The 18,648-nt window shown below is 44.5% G+C and overlaps 1 protein-coding gene across 11 annotated transcripts in view; it reads right to left on the bottom strand.

Annotated features, from left to right (window-relative positions):
- LOC108699996 (E3 ubiquitin-protein ligase HUWE1-like) overlaps positions 1 to 18,648 on the bottom strand; it is a 159,206-nt gene that overhangs the window by 114,895 nt on the left and 25,663 nt on the right. For all 11 annotated transcript variants that reach the window (XM_041574909.1, XM_041574913.1, XM_041574912.1 and 8 more), the window contains 7 exons: positions 16,817 to 16,864; positions 16,657 to 16,725; positions 8,042 to 8,141; positions 5,570 to 5,670; positions 5,007 to 5,157; positions 4,786 to 4,913; positions 4,462 to 4,602 (listed from right to left, as the gene is read on the bottom strand). In XM_041574909.1, the coding sequence (XP_041430843.1) occupies positions 4,462 to 4,602; positions 4,786 to 4,913; positions 5,007 to 5,157; positions 5,570 to 5,670; positions 8,042 to 8,141; positions 16,657 to 16,725; positions 16,817 to 16,864 (738 nt within the window). The remainder of the gene's footprint in view (positions 1 to 4,461; positions 4,603 to 4,785; positions 4,914 to 5,006; positions 5,158 to 5,569; positions 5,671 to 8,041; positions 8,142 to 16,656; positions 16,726 to 16,816; positions 16,865 to 18,648) is intronic.

The following is an 18,648-nucleotide window of genomic DNA, read 5'->3' on the forward strand; positions in this document are numbered from 1 at the left end:
CTTGAAGGCCCTATCAGAGTTGTAGGTGATGCTGGTTCTAAGCAGAAACTGCTCTAGAGACATTTCATCTCCTGGCTTGATATCCGTACAGGGCGGGCGTGCCTGTGTCCCCCTTTCAATGAAGAGAGAGAAAAGGATTTTACAGGTAAGACATAAATCCCACTTACTCTCTCATCTTAGGGGGGCAGAGGCACTGGAGGGACATTCAAAAACAGTCCCCAGGAAGGGTTGGAATGATCAAGCCTGAGTCTCCTCCACACAGGCCACATGTACCTGGTAGAATCGGGTGAAGGTATGAATGGAAGACCAGGTGGCAGCCTTGCAGATCTGCTCCACGGACGCCATGTTCCGTGCTACCCAGGAGGCCACCAATGACAGAGTTGAGTGGGCCTTCAGTCTAATGGGAGAGGGTTTACCAGCGATCTGGTAGGTTCTGGAGATCGTAGCTCTTATCCATCTGGCAAGGGTGGTCTTGGAACCACCTTTGGTAAGAAGGATGGTATGGGCCGGAACACGGCCTTGTCCTGGTGAAAAATCAAGAAGGGTGAGCGGCAAGACAGAGCTGCTAGCCCGGAGACCCTTCTGGCTGAGGTGATTGCGAGGAGTAACATGGTCTTCCAAGTGAGAAGTATATATGAGGCCTGAGCGAGAGGTTCAAACGGCGCACCCTGGAGGGCCAATACTACCAGGTTGAGGTCCCAGCCTGGGGCGGGAGAGCAAATGGGAGGGGCGACGCGTGCAACCCACTGCAGGAAAGTCCAAATGGGCGGTTCCTGCGCCATTTGGTACAGGAAAAGCACGGACAAGGCAGAAATCTGAGCCTTGAGGGAGGCTAAGCAAAAGCACCTTGTCGAGGCCCTGTTGAAGGAACCCGAGGATGTGTGCCGTAGCGATGTGATGGGAGGCTGTGAACAACACACCAGGGAATGTAAGTCCTCCATGTTCTGTAATAAATCCTGGAGGAGGATGGTTTCCTGGCAGTGATCATTGTCTATCACCCTATCGTCAAAACCTAGCTGTCTGAGGACTAGGGTCTCAAGAGCTAGGCCGTCAAATTGAACAGTTGAATATTTGGGTGGAACACTGGTCCTTGGCTTAGAAGATCTTGGAGTGAAAGAGAAATAGTCTCTGTCTCTGCGAGATTTATGAGGTCTGCAAACCAGGCTCTCCTGGGCCACTATGGTGCTAGGAACAGGGTCCTGATTCGTTCTTGCTTGATCCTCTTGAGAATCCTGGGAAGGAGAGGTAGAGGGGGGGGAGGAGTAAACAAAGCTGAACGGCCATGGAGCCGTGAGCGCATCTACCCCTCTTGACCGGGACATGAAGTGCGGAAGTTTGGTGTTGGTCCTGGAGGCCATCAAGTCAACCTCCGGCATGCCCCATAGATCGGTGAGTGTCTGAAACACTTCTGGGTGCAGGGCCCATTTCCCCTCTTCGAGAGTTTTCCTGCTGAGGAAGTCCAACATCCAATTGTCCACCCCTGGAATGTGGACTGCGGAGATGGTTGGTACGCACTTTTCTGCCCAGCTGACAATGCATGAGTACTCCTGCATGGCACGCCTGCTGCGGGTACCTTCCTGGTGATTGATAAAGGCCACTTCCGTGGCATTATCTGTCTGGATCTTGACGGTCTTGCCCCTGAGGAAATCCATCCAGTGAAGGAGAGCTAGGCGTATGGCTCCAAGTTCCAAAACATTGATCGGAAGTGATGACTCTGAGGGGAGCCATCTGGCCTGTGCTGTCTTGCTCTGACACACCGTGCCCCAACCCCGGAGACTGGCATCCATGGTGAGGATGGTCCAGTGGTGTATAGGAAATGGCTTGCCATGGTTGAGATTGGCTGGTTGTAGCCACCATCCTCTGCGTATGAGATTGGAAGGGGGAGGAGAGGAAAGAAATCTCTCTGGAGGGGGGTGTCGGAACTCTATGGAGTAACCGTGGTGGAGAACCTCTTGGACACAGGCATCTACGAAGGAGTGAGACCAGACCTGCCAAAAGGAGAGGAAACGCCCGCCCACCCTCTTGATTCGGGAGGTGGGCAAACCTTCAGGAAGTGGATGTTTTGTCGCTGGAAGGTTTCGGAGTTTGTCTACCAGGGGACCAGGCAGGTCTCTTCCACTTTCCTCTAAAGGAAGGAGTCTTTTCTGTGGATGGAGTCTTTTGTCTGAAACGCCGATTTGATGACGGATGCTTTGGCTTGTTTTGTGAAAGCAGGATACTCTTACCCCCTGTAGCTTGGCTGATGATTTTGTCCAGCTCAGTGCCAAAGAGAACTTTCCCTGCAAAGAGAAAATAAACCAGTGACTTGTTGGATGTTAAATCCATGACCAATGTTTGAGCCAAAGGAAACGTCTGGCCGCTATGGAAGTGGCAGAAGCCCTGGCAATCATCTTAGCCGAGTCTAAGGATGCCTGGTAGAGGAACTGGGATGGCTCTTTGAGTTGAAGCGCAGCTGACCCAGGCAGTAGCAAAAGTCGCAGGACCACACCGGAGGCAAAAAAATATAGATTTGCAGAATCCCTCCAGCCTTTTGTCGATGGGGTCCTTGAAGCCGGCTGCATCCGGAACTGGGATGGTTGGTGGTGGACTTGTAGGAGAAAGGCACCAGAGATCAGTGTCATCCATGGAAAAAGGATAAAGAAGGGTAAAGCGACAGGAAAGATTAATCTTGCGCTGTGTAGAGGCCCACTCATCCTTGACTACAGAAAAAAAAAATTGATTATGTGAAGGGAACTGTCTTTTTCTGTCTTTTGAAAAGATCCTTAGATGGATCGGACGAGACAGGTGCATATACATTAAGAGTCTCAAGGACAGATTCAATCAAGCTGTTTATATCTGAGATAGCTGGAGGAGGTTTGCTTACTGAAGCTGATGCACACCCTGATTGTCTGTAGAAGCAGGGGCCTGGGAAGGGACAGTAAAGGTAGGCAGACAGTAAAGGTAGGCTCAGAGTGACCCAGGGGAAGCCTGGCGCGACAACTGGCGCATGCCAAGAAGGAAACCATGGAGGTGGAAGGAACCTTGGCAATTGTCTGCGTAGAACGCAGCTTGGGGCCTTCCCTGGTGGTGTCAGCCATAGCACCCTGAGAAGTTACCCCTGAAGCTAAGGGTTAATAATAATAATATTATATATATATATATATATATATATATATATATATATATATATATATATATATATATATATATATATATATAATATTATATATAGAATGTAGCCTGAAGCAACAGAACATTGTGCTGTGGCAGTCCTGATTTGTCCTGCTAATGTCTGCGCCAGCAGAAGAAACGGTGCGAGTAGAGGAGCACGCGCTGTGGCACAATGACGTCACCGCCGAATGGCACGAAAATTAAAATGGCCCAGTCGAAGAAGAGACCTGCCACCCGCCTCTGAAAGACATAGGAGAGCGGCAGGTTTGCAATGTGTTTGTGGTAGAACCACTGCTGGGGCTGCCAGAGGAACTCCAGCACTTGCCCCCAGCCTGGAGAACTGAGCCGTGGCTCCTGTCTCCAAGTGCCTGAGGGCGTAGGGAACAGAGCAGGAGCTCCTGTCCCAGTAAAAAAATAATCGGAATTGCTGCCCGGGGAACCTGTGGAGGGAAAAAAAAAAGTGTAAGGAAAAATCTCCCCTAAGGGGAATGAGGACACTAAAAGAACCGAGAGTGACAGCCTCCCGGAGGGGGTGTGGCCTGCTGGGATAGATGGGCTGGTCCCCTGGGAGGGCTGTCAAAGTTCTTGTTTTTAGTGTCCTTTCCTCCCGGAAGGTAAAGTTAACCCTCTAGTGCCTGTGTCCCCCTAAGATGAGAGAGTAAGTACAATTTGCTGAACTAACATTAACAAGATACCATAAAAACTAAGAGCATAATTTTTAAAAATGCACGTTTCTGCCACAAACATGCATGCACCAACAGGCAGAATGTTGTGTCCATCTGTGTATACAAAAGGCAATTCAGAAGATCTTCGCTATCTCCACTAGTGGAGAAGATGCCACGTGTGACCTCAGTTTTAAGCAAGAGAAAATGTTAGCGATACTGACTTCAGAAAATAACCTTTTTATTATCTATCATAACATTGTCTTTGAATGCTATCTATAATGTTGCCATAAAAGTATTTGTCTGATGCTTTTACATTACTTTTCTTACCCCCATGTTCCTCTGAGGGGGCTGCCATATTAGTGCAGCAGTAGTCCGTTAGCATTAGAAACTCTAACTGACAGGTTAAAAAGGGACAGTCAGGTTGGCAAAACAGTCAGGTTTAGGAACTTCCAGTAACAATTTCTTACAAAAGCAAAACTATCAGTGAAAAACTATCAAAATTACCTATAGGTAACTTTTAATGTAGATTAATATTTTTTGTGTGTCAGTATCACTTTAAGCTACAGCAGGATGAGCAAACACAGATCTAAAGGTGGAGGTTTATAAATTATTAAGCAGCCCATGCAAGCACTGTTAATGCACTCACCTCTAGTCTGTAAATAAAAATGGACAACCCACTGTGGGACTGGAAAGCTGCCATATCTAAGTTTGTAATAAGATCAACGACCCTCACAGCTCGAGTCACAAACGTAATCTGGTCCTGTTCATCGCCAAGGAACTTGATCACCTAAAATACAATGCCACATGGAGCAGTTCTGCACTGAAACATTGGAGGTTAAACAAACAAAGCCGAAAACATACATTTTAAAAAAGTGAAAACAGATTGAAGTACATCTAAGAACAATATTATTGAAGTACAACAGGCAACCTACTTTTTATTATGGAAACAGACTGCAAATATGCATTATACCTTAAGGAGTGCTTCCATCATTCCACAGGAAACAAGAGCTTCTCCACCAGCATCATAACTGGCTAGGTGATACAAGAAGGAAAAAAGAGCTGTTGCAAACTGATGAGGGTATGGCTCCATGGTTGGGTCTAAAAGAAATGTTAAATGTAAAACCTGATAGGATTGACTACACAACAACATTTTAATAGATGCTTAAAAATCAATTCAACAGAAAGGCTCACCTATCATAGCTTGAATGCAGTTTCGGACTAAGACTGGTAAAAATCCATGGTAAGAGGCAGTTCCAGTGCAGTCAATAATACTGCTCAGCTTTGGTGTTCTTTCTAAGTGTACAATAGATGTCAAAGTCCTTAGTGATGCAGCTTTAATTTCCTAAGTAAAGAGATAAAATTAAACAGTGACTTCAACATATACATAACTGAAAACCTTAGATATAAACTGTCTAAACAATAAATGTACCTATTCACAAACCATCAAACTTTTAAACAAACACAGGCAGAAGAAACTAAAAGAGTAAGCTGGACGCCAAATACTCGGCTATATTGCCACTGGTTGCATGTGCTAAACACAATACACTATAACTATTGAAATGACCAGACAAGTATAAAAGCAGTTGTTTGCACACCCCAACCTTGCTTCCCTAAACAATTTCATGAATAAACTAAGAAGAATATGAATATTAAATAACAGAATAGTGTGGTCACAAAGAGAAAGCCAACAAGACAAATTAACCAGATAGCATGCTCTCTTATAAGGAATCATAAGATAGTAAGATAATTCTCACCATGAGTTGCTTGTCTGCTATTTGCAGTACATCCACTAACTCCTCTATCAATCCATTGTAGAGGATGCTGTTTGCAGACTCTTGCAAGGCATTAGAATATACTAAAGGAACACAAAAAGGGGCTTAAGAAACAGGATAACTTATATCAAACCTGCCTGAATAGTATAACACCTTCATTCCCACCTGTGGTACATATTTATAATCCTGTTGTACACCTTACAATGAATAATTTTACACCATTTATACACTTAACGGTGTGTATTCATTAACATTGCAGAGAAACATCACCAGTGATGTTGCCCATAGCAAACAATCAGCAGTTAGATTTCAAAAGTCACCTAAAAGTTAGAAAACAAAAATCTTTGTTTTTATTTTTATTATAGTGAGATCTCCGCTACGGAGATCTCACTATAATAAAAAACCAAAGATATTTGCATAAGCAGTTGTGTGAAGTGTGAAGTGTGCCTTTGTCACTACAGTTGAGTTCTGAGTAAGTTGGCTCATTTTTTGCATCTGGGCAGACATTGTGCAACCCCAGACCAATTTTTGGATAATTTTTAATAAGAAAGGAAAATTACATTTGACATTATAATTGATACAATAACATTTAACAGATACTGCAACTAACGTAGCAAATTGTACAAATTCTTAACTGGCAAAACAAATGCCAAAGAGAGGAATATTAAACTTTAGGGCTAGTCCACACGGGGAGATAGCGACGCGTTTGCGGTCGCCGCGACAGTCGCCGCGACCGGCGCAGGCGACAGTTTTGTATGGGCGCCTATGTAAAAACGCCTGTGCTAACCACACGAGGCGATGCGCTTTTCAACAGTCGCCTGAAAATGCCTCGCCAGGCTTTTTCAGGCGACTGTTGAAAAGCGCATCGCCTCGTGTGGTTAGCACAGGCGTTTTTACATAGGCGCCCATACAAAACTGTCGGTTGATTACCTTACAAGCACTTTATATAGCTCAGTTGTTTTCAGAGTGTTCACCAGAATTAAAGACTTTTTCCAATCACTTTCTATTTGTGACTGTTTTTCTAATATTGCAGTGTAAAGTTTCATTTCTTTCTAAAGCAGCTCTGGGAGGGGAGTCATCAACTGTCATTTAGAGTCATCTAAGGCTAGGGCCACACGGCGCGATTTTGCCGCGATTCTGCGCTGGGCGAGTTGCGAGTCGCTGCGGTTTTTAAGCCGAAATAGCTTTGTTAACTTTGGCGCTGGCGTCAATGCAAATCGCGGCGAAATCGCTGCGCTAATTCACACGCGGCGATTCGTTTTCTATTGTCGCCCGAAGTTGCCTCGCTGGGCGTTTCCGGGCGACAGTAGAAAAAGAATCGCCGCGTGTGAATTAGCGCAGCGATTTCGCCGCGATTTGCATTGACGCCAGCGCCAAAGTTAACAAAGCTATTTCGGCTTAAAAACCGCAGCGACTCGCAACTCGCCCAGCGCAGAATCGCGGCGAAATCGCGCCGTGTGGCCTTAGCCTAAACTGTTTTAAATTGATACATTTAGTTGATACGTTTGTTATCTTTAATCCCTGAGCCTCATTAAAAGCAGCTGTTACAATTGATACAATAGTTGCTAATATTCCACAGATACTGCTGGGAAATGGATCAACTAATTGTAGCAGAATGCTTCTGGATCACTGAGCTGCCAAACAAACATTAAAAAATAGAAAGCAATTGAAAAAAAATAATATTTGCATATTTTGAACAATCTGAAAACAACTGAACCGAAAACAGTGTTTGGAAGGTGAACAACCCCTTAAGTTATTTTCAGCTTGTATATCATAAAAAAAACTTTTCTCAATTGCTTTCCATCTTTTATTTTTACCAGTTTCCCAAAATATTTGTGCCTCTATGTTTTATGTGCCTCTATGTTATGTAAGTCTGGCAGCTCAGTGATCAGGAGGCAGCATCTGAACTGTTACAATTTGCTACATTTAATACAATTAGTTGATACATTTCTCAGCAGTATCTGAGAAATATTAGTAACTATTGTAACATTTCTAACAGCTGCTTTTAGTGAAACTCGGGGATTCTGCAGCAAACCTAATGACAACAATCTTATCAATTTAAAATACTCAAGAGTCTGCATCTCCCCCCTCCCCCTTAGAGCTGCTTTAGAAGGTGAATAGTGGAACTTTACACTTCGGGACCTCGATTCCCTTGGGGGACAAAGGATTGAAAGGAGATTTAAAAAAAAAAATCAGATCATGAACAACCCCTTTAAAAGAGGATATAATTAATAAAGCATAAGAATATTAATACAGTAGAACCCCCATTTTACATTTTTCAGGGGCGCAGAAAAAAATGGTGCAAAATCCAGAAAATGTATTATGCATAATATATAGGTGGAACCACAAAACAACAATGTAAAAAGGGAAAACTCAGGGGATGTAAAATGAGGGTTCTACTGTAAATCATATATCCAAAACAGTTTTAAATCAATAGAAATTTTAATGTTATACCTAGTATTGAGATGGCATGCAGTCTAGCCTGCACTGCTTGTAGTCGCTTCTTGTGATTAGAAAAGCCATGTGCTAGCCGTATGTGTGTAAACAAAAGCATCTGAAAAAGTAAAAAAAAATGTACCCATTAGAATATACTTAAAGTGATACTGGCAGGTTCCTATAATAATAGGAACGTGTCGGTATCAGTAAACAGAAGATGCACGTGAAATATAATCAGCTAAAAGCGAACCCAAAAGCCGCCCCAAGCCCTGCTAACCTTAGTAACGGCAACCCTCTGACACCATTAAATCATCTTGCTGAGTTGTTTCAGTCACGCTGGAATCTATGTCTCTTTTTGTGACATATTTTTGTTAATTGCACCGTTATACCTTTTATAATATTAAATAGAATTTAATAAGATTGTCTTTGGTGCTCTAAACGAACCTAGCTGAAAGAGTAACTGTGAGCGTTAACCCTCTGCATGCTGAATGGAAATGCTAGTCTGTGTGTATGCTGATTAACCCTTGGTATGCTGAAGTACTCGTTGAATCAGTAGGAACTAGCTGACTATATTGAGAGAGTGGTTAATGCATTGGTGTATTTTGAGTTATTACCTGTTAGAGTGAACAGGGGAATAGTCACATTAGGTTTCTATCGGTTGTTAATGATAGATGGTGGCAGCGAATGAGTTTTGTGGGTGTTGGTTGGTATTTGGGATGCTTTTGTTTTAGTCTAACCTGTGTGCAAGGTGTGTGAGAGACTGAGTTGATAGGCAGTGGTGGCATATTTTTTTTATTTAGAGCATTGGCGTTTGGGTTAAGTCATTAAGCCTTGCACTAAATAACTGTAAATCCTTGTGAGGAGTATACAGTCTTCAAAGACAAACTCAGTGCATATTATTTTTTATGAAGACGTACTTGCAAAGAGTTTCCCTTCCCTTTTTGTTTCTCTTTTCTATCTGGTAAAGTGGCTCCTGCCTCTTGTAAAATTCTGCCATCTTGCAACAGTCAACCAGTGCCTGAACCAGTGTTGTCCCAAAGTAGGGATAAAAGGGAGATGGGTAGGAGAGGTTTCCCCTAGCAGTCTCCCTGCTGCAGCCCGGTAGTGTACCGGCAGTGAGGGATTTCCAGCATGTGATCCCTGATCCTGTACCCAAACTGCCTGAGGTCTTGAGGGGTCAGCAGCTAGGCCAAGCTCAGGAGTCAATGCAGAAGCATGTGGGGCAGGTGGTGAGGACTCAGAGTAGGGTCCTAGTGGATAGTGCCACTCAGACTGTGGAGAGTGATGGTAGTGGTTGGCCAGGTATAGCCACCATGCCAGAACCAGTACTGAGGGGGGGCCAGGAGGTCAGTGCTAAGGCTGGTAGTACCAGGAGATTCTCCCAAGTCAGATAGCAACAAAACAGTTTTTCCAGAAGTCCAGGATATTAGGGATGAGCCCAGTGGTTTATGCAAACCCATGAATAAGCAGGTCAGTGTAGACCAGGGTTGCATAAAGATGGTGGAAGGCAGCCAGCCAGTTTCTAAGTCTAGGCCCAGCGAATGGGGAATTAGAGATAGGCTGGAGGGCCCCTCAGTGAACCAGGTGGGAGGAATAGGTCAGATGCCTGGGGAGAGCAGTGAGAGTATTGCCTATTATGCAAACCTGCACTCTATCCAGAGACAGTGTAGATAGAGGCAAAGTGGGAAGTGTACCTACTTCAAACCACTCCAGTACCTGGGATTATACTGATACAGCCCTCAAGGAACAATACTGTAGGCCTGGGAGGTAGCCTGATCCCTCATACTGTATAATATGAATGGATATTTCAATAATGACCTGGCTTTGGTTATGGATTTATGTTTTTATTGTGGCAAGGCTAAGAGTGACCTGTATGTCAATCTTTCCTTGCTAACTCTAAACAGGGGAGGTGTCGTGATACAGGCCTGTAATAGTTAATAAAACAGGCCAAGGTTATCATGAGAAATATTTCTGCCAGTAACTAAATCAGACACAGGCCTCTCTTCACTAAGGTCTGGAGTCAGCCATTTATAATAGGGTCACAGTCTATGTTGACCTTCTCCAAACCCAGACTTATAAGAGTCATTCCATGTGGAGGGGGGAAAGCTCAAGGAGGGAGATCTTAAAGTTCCTAGCAAGGCCCCTTCACAGGTGAAGTGAAGGTCACATATAACACCTCCTGAAACATATGTATCCTCACATAACCCATACCAACAGTATAAAAAACTGGTGATGGGTTCAGGCAATTTCAGCTTTCTTTTTTTTTGAAAGATTTTATTTATTGATTTTAACAGAGAAAAGGAAGAAAGAAAAGTAGAAAGAGATAAGAGACAAGAGGATGGGTTATCCGCTTACATTACATTCCAAACCCACATCAAATAAAGTCCGGGTATTCAATCATGCTACACTCAATAGCCATATCATACATAAAGTCGTTATACCTAGGCTCTGCTTTACTGTGAGGCAGTCCCAGCAGCTTGTTGGTCAGTCAGCCAGCAATTCCACACTTTTCCAAACTTAGCAGGACAGCCTCTCGCCATGTAAGTAAGTTTTTGCTTTGGAAGGACATCATTTATTAGTTTTTTCCAATAGCCAATGGCTGGAGCTTCAATGTCTTTCCACGTCAAAAGGATGGCTTTTTTTGCAAAGTGAAAAAGTTGTTGAAGGCACAGTCTATCACAAGGAGGAAGGTTTAATCCTTCGGTGTGCCCCAGGAGACAGTATTCTGGAGTCCGAATTACAGGCAGACCCAGTGCAGTATCAAGATGTGTAAGAATCGCCGACCAGAACCTTTGCACTTTAGGGCATTCCCAGAACACATGCATGTAATTACCCTGTTCACTGTTACATTTTACACATACATCCGGATACCCTTGATAAATACGTGCCAGCCTGTGTGGTGTTAAATAGACTCTGTTAATAAATTTAATATTAATGAACCTATCCCTGCTTGATATGTTGTTGTCTGGTATTTGTTCAAGTAAATCTTTCCAGGTTCCCTCATCAAGATGAGGGAAATCCTGAGCCCATTTGTGACATACATGCTTAATAGAATCAAAGTTTTCTTGCACCAGAATAGTATAGACCCAGCTAAGTGGTTTGGGGAGGAGTGGTTTACGAAGATAACGTTCCAAGGTAGTTTCTGTAACTGTGGGGATTCCTTCTGGAAACTGGGCAGAGTAAGCATGCCTCAGTTGTATGAATCTAAAAAGCATACAATTATTCAGACCAAATTCTTGCTTTAACTGATCAAATTGTTTAATACCATCTGGCTTAACTATATTATGTAAATGTTTAATCCCCACAGTTGCCCACTCACTGACATTAGGGATAGTCGTAAAGTGTAAAAGCGCTTTGTTACCCCATAGTGGGGTCCATTTGGACCAGCTGTGCCCCCTCCGGTATGCCACAGCCACAGTTTTTTGGAACACCTGAACTACCGTCTTCATGGGAGGTGTCAACTGGTAAATTGATGGGAGCCCCCTGTGCAGCTGGTTGGCTAAAGCTTCAAACGAGGAGATTACTGCTGCTTCTATCACTGTGGCCTGATTGTTCGGGTCTGGGTTGAGCCACCACCGGGCATACACAAGCTGGCTGGCATAGAAGTATAGCAGAAAATTTGGAAGGGCTAAACCTCCTTTCGTAGCTGGGGCTTGAAGCATCCGGGTGGCTATATGTGGACGCTCACCTGCCCACACAAAGTTTCTTACACATGCATCCAGCACTTTAAACCATTGCATGGGAGGTATAATTGGTGCGTTGTGAAAGGCATAGAGAAACTTGGGGAGGAAAACCATCTTCAGAATGTTAATGCGCCCAGGTAGGGACAATGGGAGAGTGGACCAATGCTGCACTTTCACTCTTAGGGAACCGAGTATCGGGGCTAGATTCAATTCTGTAAACTTTAACGGGTCACTGTGTATTGCCATGCCTAGATAGGTAAAGGAGGATACCCATTGTAATTGAGGGTGCGGGTTCCTAGTACCACCGTTGTCAATGGGAAATAGGACTGACTTTGCCCAGTTGACTCTAAGGCCAGAGTAATCTCCAAAGTTTGTAACCTCCCTCAATAATTCCGTGAGAGACTCCCTGGGATTGGCCAGATACACCAGCATATCATCCGCATAAAGCGAGATTTTCTCTTCAAGTCTCTGTATTTTAAGCCCTTCAATTTCTCTGTTATTGCGGACTAGCACCGCCAGGGGTTCTATGGCCAGGGCAAATAAGAGGGGCGACATGGGGCATCCTTGCCTGGTACCCCTTGCCAGTGGGAAACTTTGGGACAGTTTTGCGTTCACCTGTACTCGAGCCACTGCGACATCATACAAGGCTTTTACCCATTTAATAAAGTGGTTCCCCAGGCCATACCGTTCCAACAAGGCCCACAAATACGGCCATTCAACAGTGTCAAACGCCTTTTCGGTGTCCAGTGCGACGACTACTCTCTCTCTCCTGTAACTTCATGCGTCGCCCAGATATTATTATATAGTCTCCTGATATTTATATCTGTGGCCTTATTCGGCATGAAGCCTGTCTGATCTGGGTGTATTAGGTGTTCTATCACCCCTCTCAGCCTGGTGGCAAGGATTTTGGCTAAGACCTTAACGTCTGTATTCAGTAAGGAAATGGGTCTATACGACTCGCACTTTTCGGGGGGTTTCCCTGCTTTCGGGATTAGGATAATGGTGGCTGCCTTCGAGCATTCTGGTGTTTTGGCCCCATGAAGTATAGAGTTAAAGAGAGAACAAAGCCTGGGCGCCACTATATCACTATGTGCTTTATACCACTCTATGGGGAGTCCATCTGGACCTGGGGCTTTCCCATTCGGGAAGTCATGAATAGCTGCTATAACCTCTTCTATGGAGATTCTTTGATTAAGGGGTTCTGCCTCTTCTACTCGTAGGCTAGGGAGTGGAATACTGTCTAGGTATTGAACGAGGGATTCAGGGGGGCGTTGGAATTTAGAGCTATAGAGGTTAGTATAAAAGTCCACAAAATGGGAAAGAATCTGTTCTCGATCCCTAATTTCTTGACCCCCTGCCATAGTCAATCTGGGGATGGCTGTCAATTGTGATGGTTCTCTGGAGAGAATCGCTAGGAGCTTGCCACATTTGTCACCCTTATCGTACCATGAAGCTATCCTGCGGAGTTCCCATTGGGAGTACTTATGAACATAGGCTAGATCAAGGTCCCTTTGGGCTAATTCGAGGTCCGATTTCTGCTGCTCAGCTGGATCTCGAACAAATTCTTTTTCAGCTACACTCGGCTTATCCCGAAGGGATTTAAGTTCTGCGTCCTGCCTATTCCTGGCTTCCTTAATTAGCGAGATGTACTGCCCTCTCGTGTATGCTTTACTAGCGTCCCAAGCAATCTGTTCGCTCGTGGTGCCCTCATTCCATTCCCAAAACTCCTGATAAAGCTTCCTAAAGGGTTCACTTACAAATTCATGATGGATCCATTTTGGGGGGAGTTTCCACTGTCGTGACCCTTCTACCCCTCCTATTTTAATAACCATCTGTATCGTTGCATGATCCGAGCAAATTCTAGATGTAAAAGAAATAGAGTCTACCAGCTGTAAAGCCAAAGGGGAGGCCAGGGCCAGGTCTATCCGGGAAAGAGCTGAAGTGGACACCGTATAGCATGTATATTGACGTTCTAACGGATGGGACCACCTCCAAACATCAGTTAAATTAACAGAGTGAATCCAATCTCCCAACACCCCTGTGTCATTTCTGAGCGGTCTCAACCTATCCACTTCTGGATTCGGGACTGCATTAAAATCTCCAAACCAGAATGTGGGAAAGTCCCCAATTCCAACTAATTTCCCAAGAATCAGTTGGAGCAGAGTTATATCACCTGGCGGAGGAGAGTATACATTGACCAATATCATGGTGTACCCACTGATCGTCACCTTAAGAATTATATACCTCCCATATCTGTCTGAGATTACTGCTTCAACAGCCGGTTTTACAGTTTTTCTAAACAGCCACTCCCCGGGAGTAGGAGGAATATTCTGCATGAAAAGTGGGGTGTAGCCACTGTCTCTGCAGTGCTCTGACCCTTTGGCCTATCAAGTGCGTCTCTTGGAGTAGGATTATATCCGTCCCCTGTTTTTTAAGGTGGTCTAATACCACCGACCGTTTAACTTTATCATTCATGCCCCGAACATTCCATGATACTATCTGAAGTTTAGTCCCTGCCATAGTAATGTGTATCAGCATATGATCTAAAGCAGTGAATACCACAGTACAACTTAAAACATTTTTTGCGGATACCCATCCGAGAGAGGTGAAAAGAGAAAGGTTGAAACACAGAAGAGCAAAGTTTGCAAAACAACCCCAACAGACCCCCCACCCAGTATCCCCGCAAAATATCTGGAGATACATTTTTCCAAAACAGGTTAACTGAGCTAGAGCTCACAACGAAATCAAATACACCAGTGTGTCCGTGAAGCTAACGGATTCTGGTCAACTGTTCACTTGTGTTCCTGGTATAGTCTGTGCTGCTAGAATGGGAGTGCGCCGCTAGTGCTATGCGTATCGATCCCAATGTATGCATAAGGAGGGAAGTCCATTGGGCCCCTGCGAATTAAAGTTATAACCATGTACAAGAGATCCCATATCCAGGGCCATAATGAGTCTATATCAGCCTTTGTGTAGATAAATGATGGGGCCAATGTCCCAGTGCCAGAAAGTACCCAGGGTTTAGTTACTTACAGTACCATACTTGTAGGCCTTACGTCTTACTCCTCAGGGTTGCGGTGAGCGTGGTGGAGTAGTGGGTTGACTTGGCGGGTTGTTGTGAGGAGGTTGCGGGCGCGCGTCTATCCACTGCTGTGCGCTGTCTGGCTGGTCAAACATGTGCACTTTGCCCCCTTCAGTGATGCGCAGCTTGGCTGGAAAGAGCATGCCGTAGCTGAGCCCGAGGTCCCGAAGCCGCCTCTTGACCCCGTTGAACGTGCTGCGCTGTCGCTGGAGTGCTGCTGAATAATCCGGATACAGAGACACACGGGCCCCCTGGAAGTAGATGTCTCCCTTTCTCCGAGCAGCCTGCAGCGCTGTATCCCTGTCACGGTAATTCAATAACTTGATCAAGAATGGTCTTGGTGGGGCGCCAGGTGGCAGTGGTCTTGTAGGGACCCTGTGCGCCCTCTCAGCCACAAATTGATGAGAGAATAGGTCTGCTCCCAGCATATCTTTAAGCCATTGCTCCGCAAATAATTCAGCGTTGTGCCCCTCACTCTTTTCAGGGAGTCCTACCACTATAATATTGGATCGCCTCTGCCTGTTCTCCATGTCCTCCATACGATCCGTTGTTTGCTTAAGGAGTTTATGCAGTTGAGTGATCTCATGTGGTAGTGGGGTAGTGCGGTCATCAAGGGCACTCACCCGCTCCTCCAGGGCTCCAGTCCTTCCTCTAATGACTTGGACATCTTGTTTCAAAAGGGACAGTTCCACTTTAACCTCCTCTATTTTGGCAGTCAGCATGGCCGTGATAGTGGTTTGGCAGGAGGTGATGGCGTTAAGTACATCCTGCATTGTTGGAGCAGGGGCCTCCTGTGCCTCAGTAGCAGTGCCTGCCTGATTGCGATGGTCAGCAGGAGGAGGGGAGCCTCGGGCGCCATCTTGGATCGGGCTGCGTGCATACTGCTCCAGCTTCGAGGCAGCATCTGCTCGTACCCGCTGCGTATGCTTCCCCATTACCGTGTCCTGCAAGTGCCTGGGTATGTTCGGCGTTACTGGAGCTTAGTTTTAAAAGTTTTCGGGACCGTAATATGGGCTGCACAGGATACTGTATGGGAGCTCCCCTTTCGCGCTGCTTACCGGCTCGGCATGCGGCTCCGCCCCCCCAATTTCAGCTTTCAAACGAGTTTAAACATGATTTGGTTTGGTACTCTGTGTATTATGTGAATATGTGGGCAGGGGCCGGTCACACAGCATTGATGTTTAATATATATGGAATCCATGAGAGAATTAATAACCAATGAATACAAGATCATCTCTCTCCTATGTTCCTATATGGAGTTATGCTCATTATATTCTTGGTCCAGTTCCTACTCACAGGAGGTCATAAAAACTCAATCTGTGTCCTGCTAGGCCACATCCCCTTGATCGTGCTGCCCCATAGCCCAGCGTGACTCAAACAACTCAGCAAGATGATTTAATGATGTCGGAGGGTCGCTGTTACTAAGGTTAGCTGGGCTGGGGTGGCTTTAGGGAGCTTTTAGCTGCTTATAGTTTGCATGCAGCTTCTTTTCACTGATACCAACACGTTCCTATTTTTATAGGAACGTGTCAGTATCACTTTAAAAAAGTAAGAGCCGAGAATCATAAGCAACAATTACCAAAGAATAGAAATAATCTAAAAATCTAAAAATGGTATCATCTGTGAGCAATAAGTTGTCATCTGCAATAGACCAGACCTTTAAAAACACAGCAAAGTATTTGGTTTGGATGAAGCAGGGATTTGGTGTGGCCAAACATAAACAGGCAGCATCTTAGTAGAAAGACCAAAAAGGCGCAATTATTGGATCCGTTAAGAACAATGAGTGTCAACTACCTACATCCAAATACAGTTATCATAGGAAATTAATTTCATATAAATACAGATTAAAGAAAACACCACCACTGTACCTGTTTATCCTTGGGAATGCTGTACATTTTGGTGAGAGATTCCATTATCTCAGAGGGACTTTCAGAAATCTAAGCATTAAAAATAAAAATGAAAAGCTTCTTTTCAGAGTGTTCAAGGACTTTACACTGGCTTTCTTTGGTCTACAGCTATATTACTTACCTTATCTAGTTGTTCAATGTGTATATAATGTAGTGTGTTACTGGATGTCTATATTAAAAAAAAGGTTTCATTTGTTTTAGGTAAAAAAAGTAAAAACATGAATTATAATAATAATATTAATAATAATAATAAAAAATAAGAGAGCAAAAACAGAAGATATCCTAGCAATGACTTCTAAACAAATACTATGCCTAAAATAATAACTTCCAAATGTTACAAAGTTTCTAATATTTGGTTTTAAAATACATTTATTTTGTTTTCATTTATTTTCTCTTATAGAAGTTATGTAAGGTGAACACCAATCTTCTAAACTTTTAAAAATTCTAAGTCTGTTTCACAGGTTAGCAAACTCAGGGAGCAGCTGTAACCGCTGAAGCATATGCGGAGTAGTACATCAGGCTTACTGAGCTGCTACTGGGAAAAGTGAGAGGGGAGCAAACATTTTGGAGTAAAAACATGAAATTGAAAGCAACTGAAAAACAAATTTAAAAAAAAAAAAAAAAAGTTTTGTAAAGGTAAACTGCCCTGTTAATAATGAACATCAAGGCGTTAAATTACATGTCCTTTTTAAATTATTTAATATTTTATTCAGTTTGCAAAAATTGCCAGCCGAGTTGCTGACATTGTATGCAGATATACCAAGGTATAGTGGTGGAAGTGTTAGAGGGGCTAGGTAAGCTCTATGCAGGATGTAGGTTTGGATAGTGTCCTAAATTGTACGACATTCAGGTAACTAATGTTCTCCCACAGTAGTGTTCAGCCACCACTACTGAGCATGGTACCAGTTTGCAAACTACTCAGATTCATGTGTTTGTAGGTTTAGGGCAGTGATCCCCAACCAGTAGCTCGTGAGCAACATGTTGCTCTCCAACCCCTTGGATGTTGCTCCCAGTGGCCTCAAAGCAGGAGCTTATTTTTGAATTCCAGGCTTGGAGGCAAGTTTTGGTTGTATAAAAACCAGGTGCACTGCCAAACAGAGCCTTAATGTAGGTTGACAATCCACATAGGGGCTACCAAATGGCCTATCACAGCACTTATTTGGCACCCCAAGAACATTTTTCATGCTAGTGTTGCTCCCCAACTCCTTTTACTTCTGAATGTTGCTCACGGGTTCAAAAGGTTGGGGATCCCTGGTTTAGGGTAAGGCCACACTAGGTGTTTTGGGGAGATTTTGGTTGGAAACTTCAGGCGACTTCGGAAAACGAATTGCCACGTGTGATTAGCCCCAGCGATTTTTCATTTTAGCCGGCTCAGAGTGAGGGAAGGCGTTTGGGGAGATTGGTCGCTGCAAAGATGAGGCAATTAGTTGCCAGACGACCAAATCTCCCCAAAACGCCCAGTGTGGCCTTAACCTAAAGGTGGCCATAGATGCAAAGATCCGCTTGTTTGGCAATGTTGCCAAACGAGCGGATCTTTCCCCGATATGCCATTATTATATCGGGGGTAATCTGATTGTTCGGTCGTTTGGCCGACCGATCAGATTACGATGTGCCATGAGCTCCGGCGGGATCGGTCGGGTCAAAATCAAACCTGACCGATCGACCAAATGCCCGATCTCCGCCGGGCGAAAGATGTCGGCACACACCACACACGATCCGAAAATCGTACGAATCCTCGATTCGTACGATCCGATCTGTGTGTCTATGGCCACCTTTAGGGTCTGGCCACACGGGCAGATTCGCGGAGATTAGTTGCCAGACGACAATTCCCCTCTTCTTTGCGGTGACTAATCTCACCAATCTGCCTTCCGCCAGCTAAAATATAAATTGCCTGGGGGTAGGCCCACGGAGCTCTTCATTTTCTGAAGTAGCCCGAAGTTTCCTCGTGAGGCA

Source organism: Xenopus laevis, chromosome 8S (assembly GCF_017654675.1).
Source record: "Xenopus laevis strain J_2021 chromosome 8S, Xenopus_laevis_v10.1, whole genome shotgun sequence".
NCBI classification, from domain to species: domain Eukaryota; kingdom Metazoa; phylum Chordata; class Amphibia; order Anura; family Pipidae; genus Xenopus; species Xenopus laevis.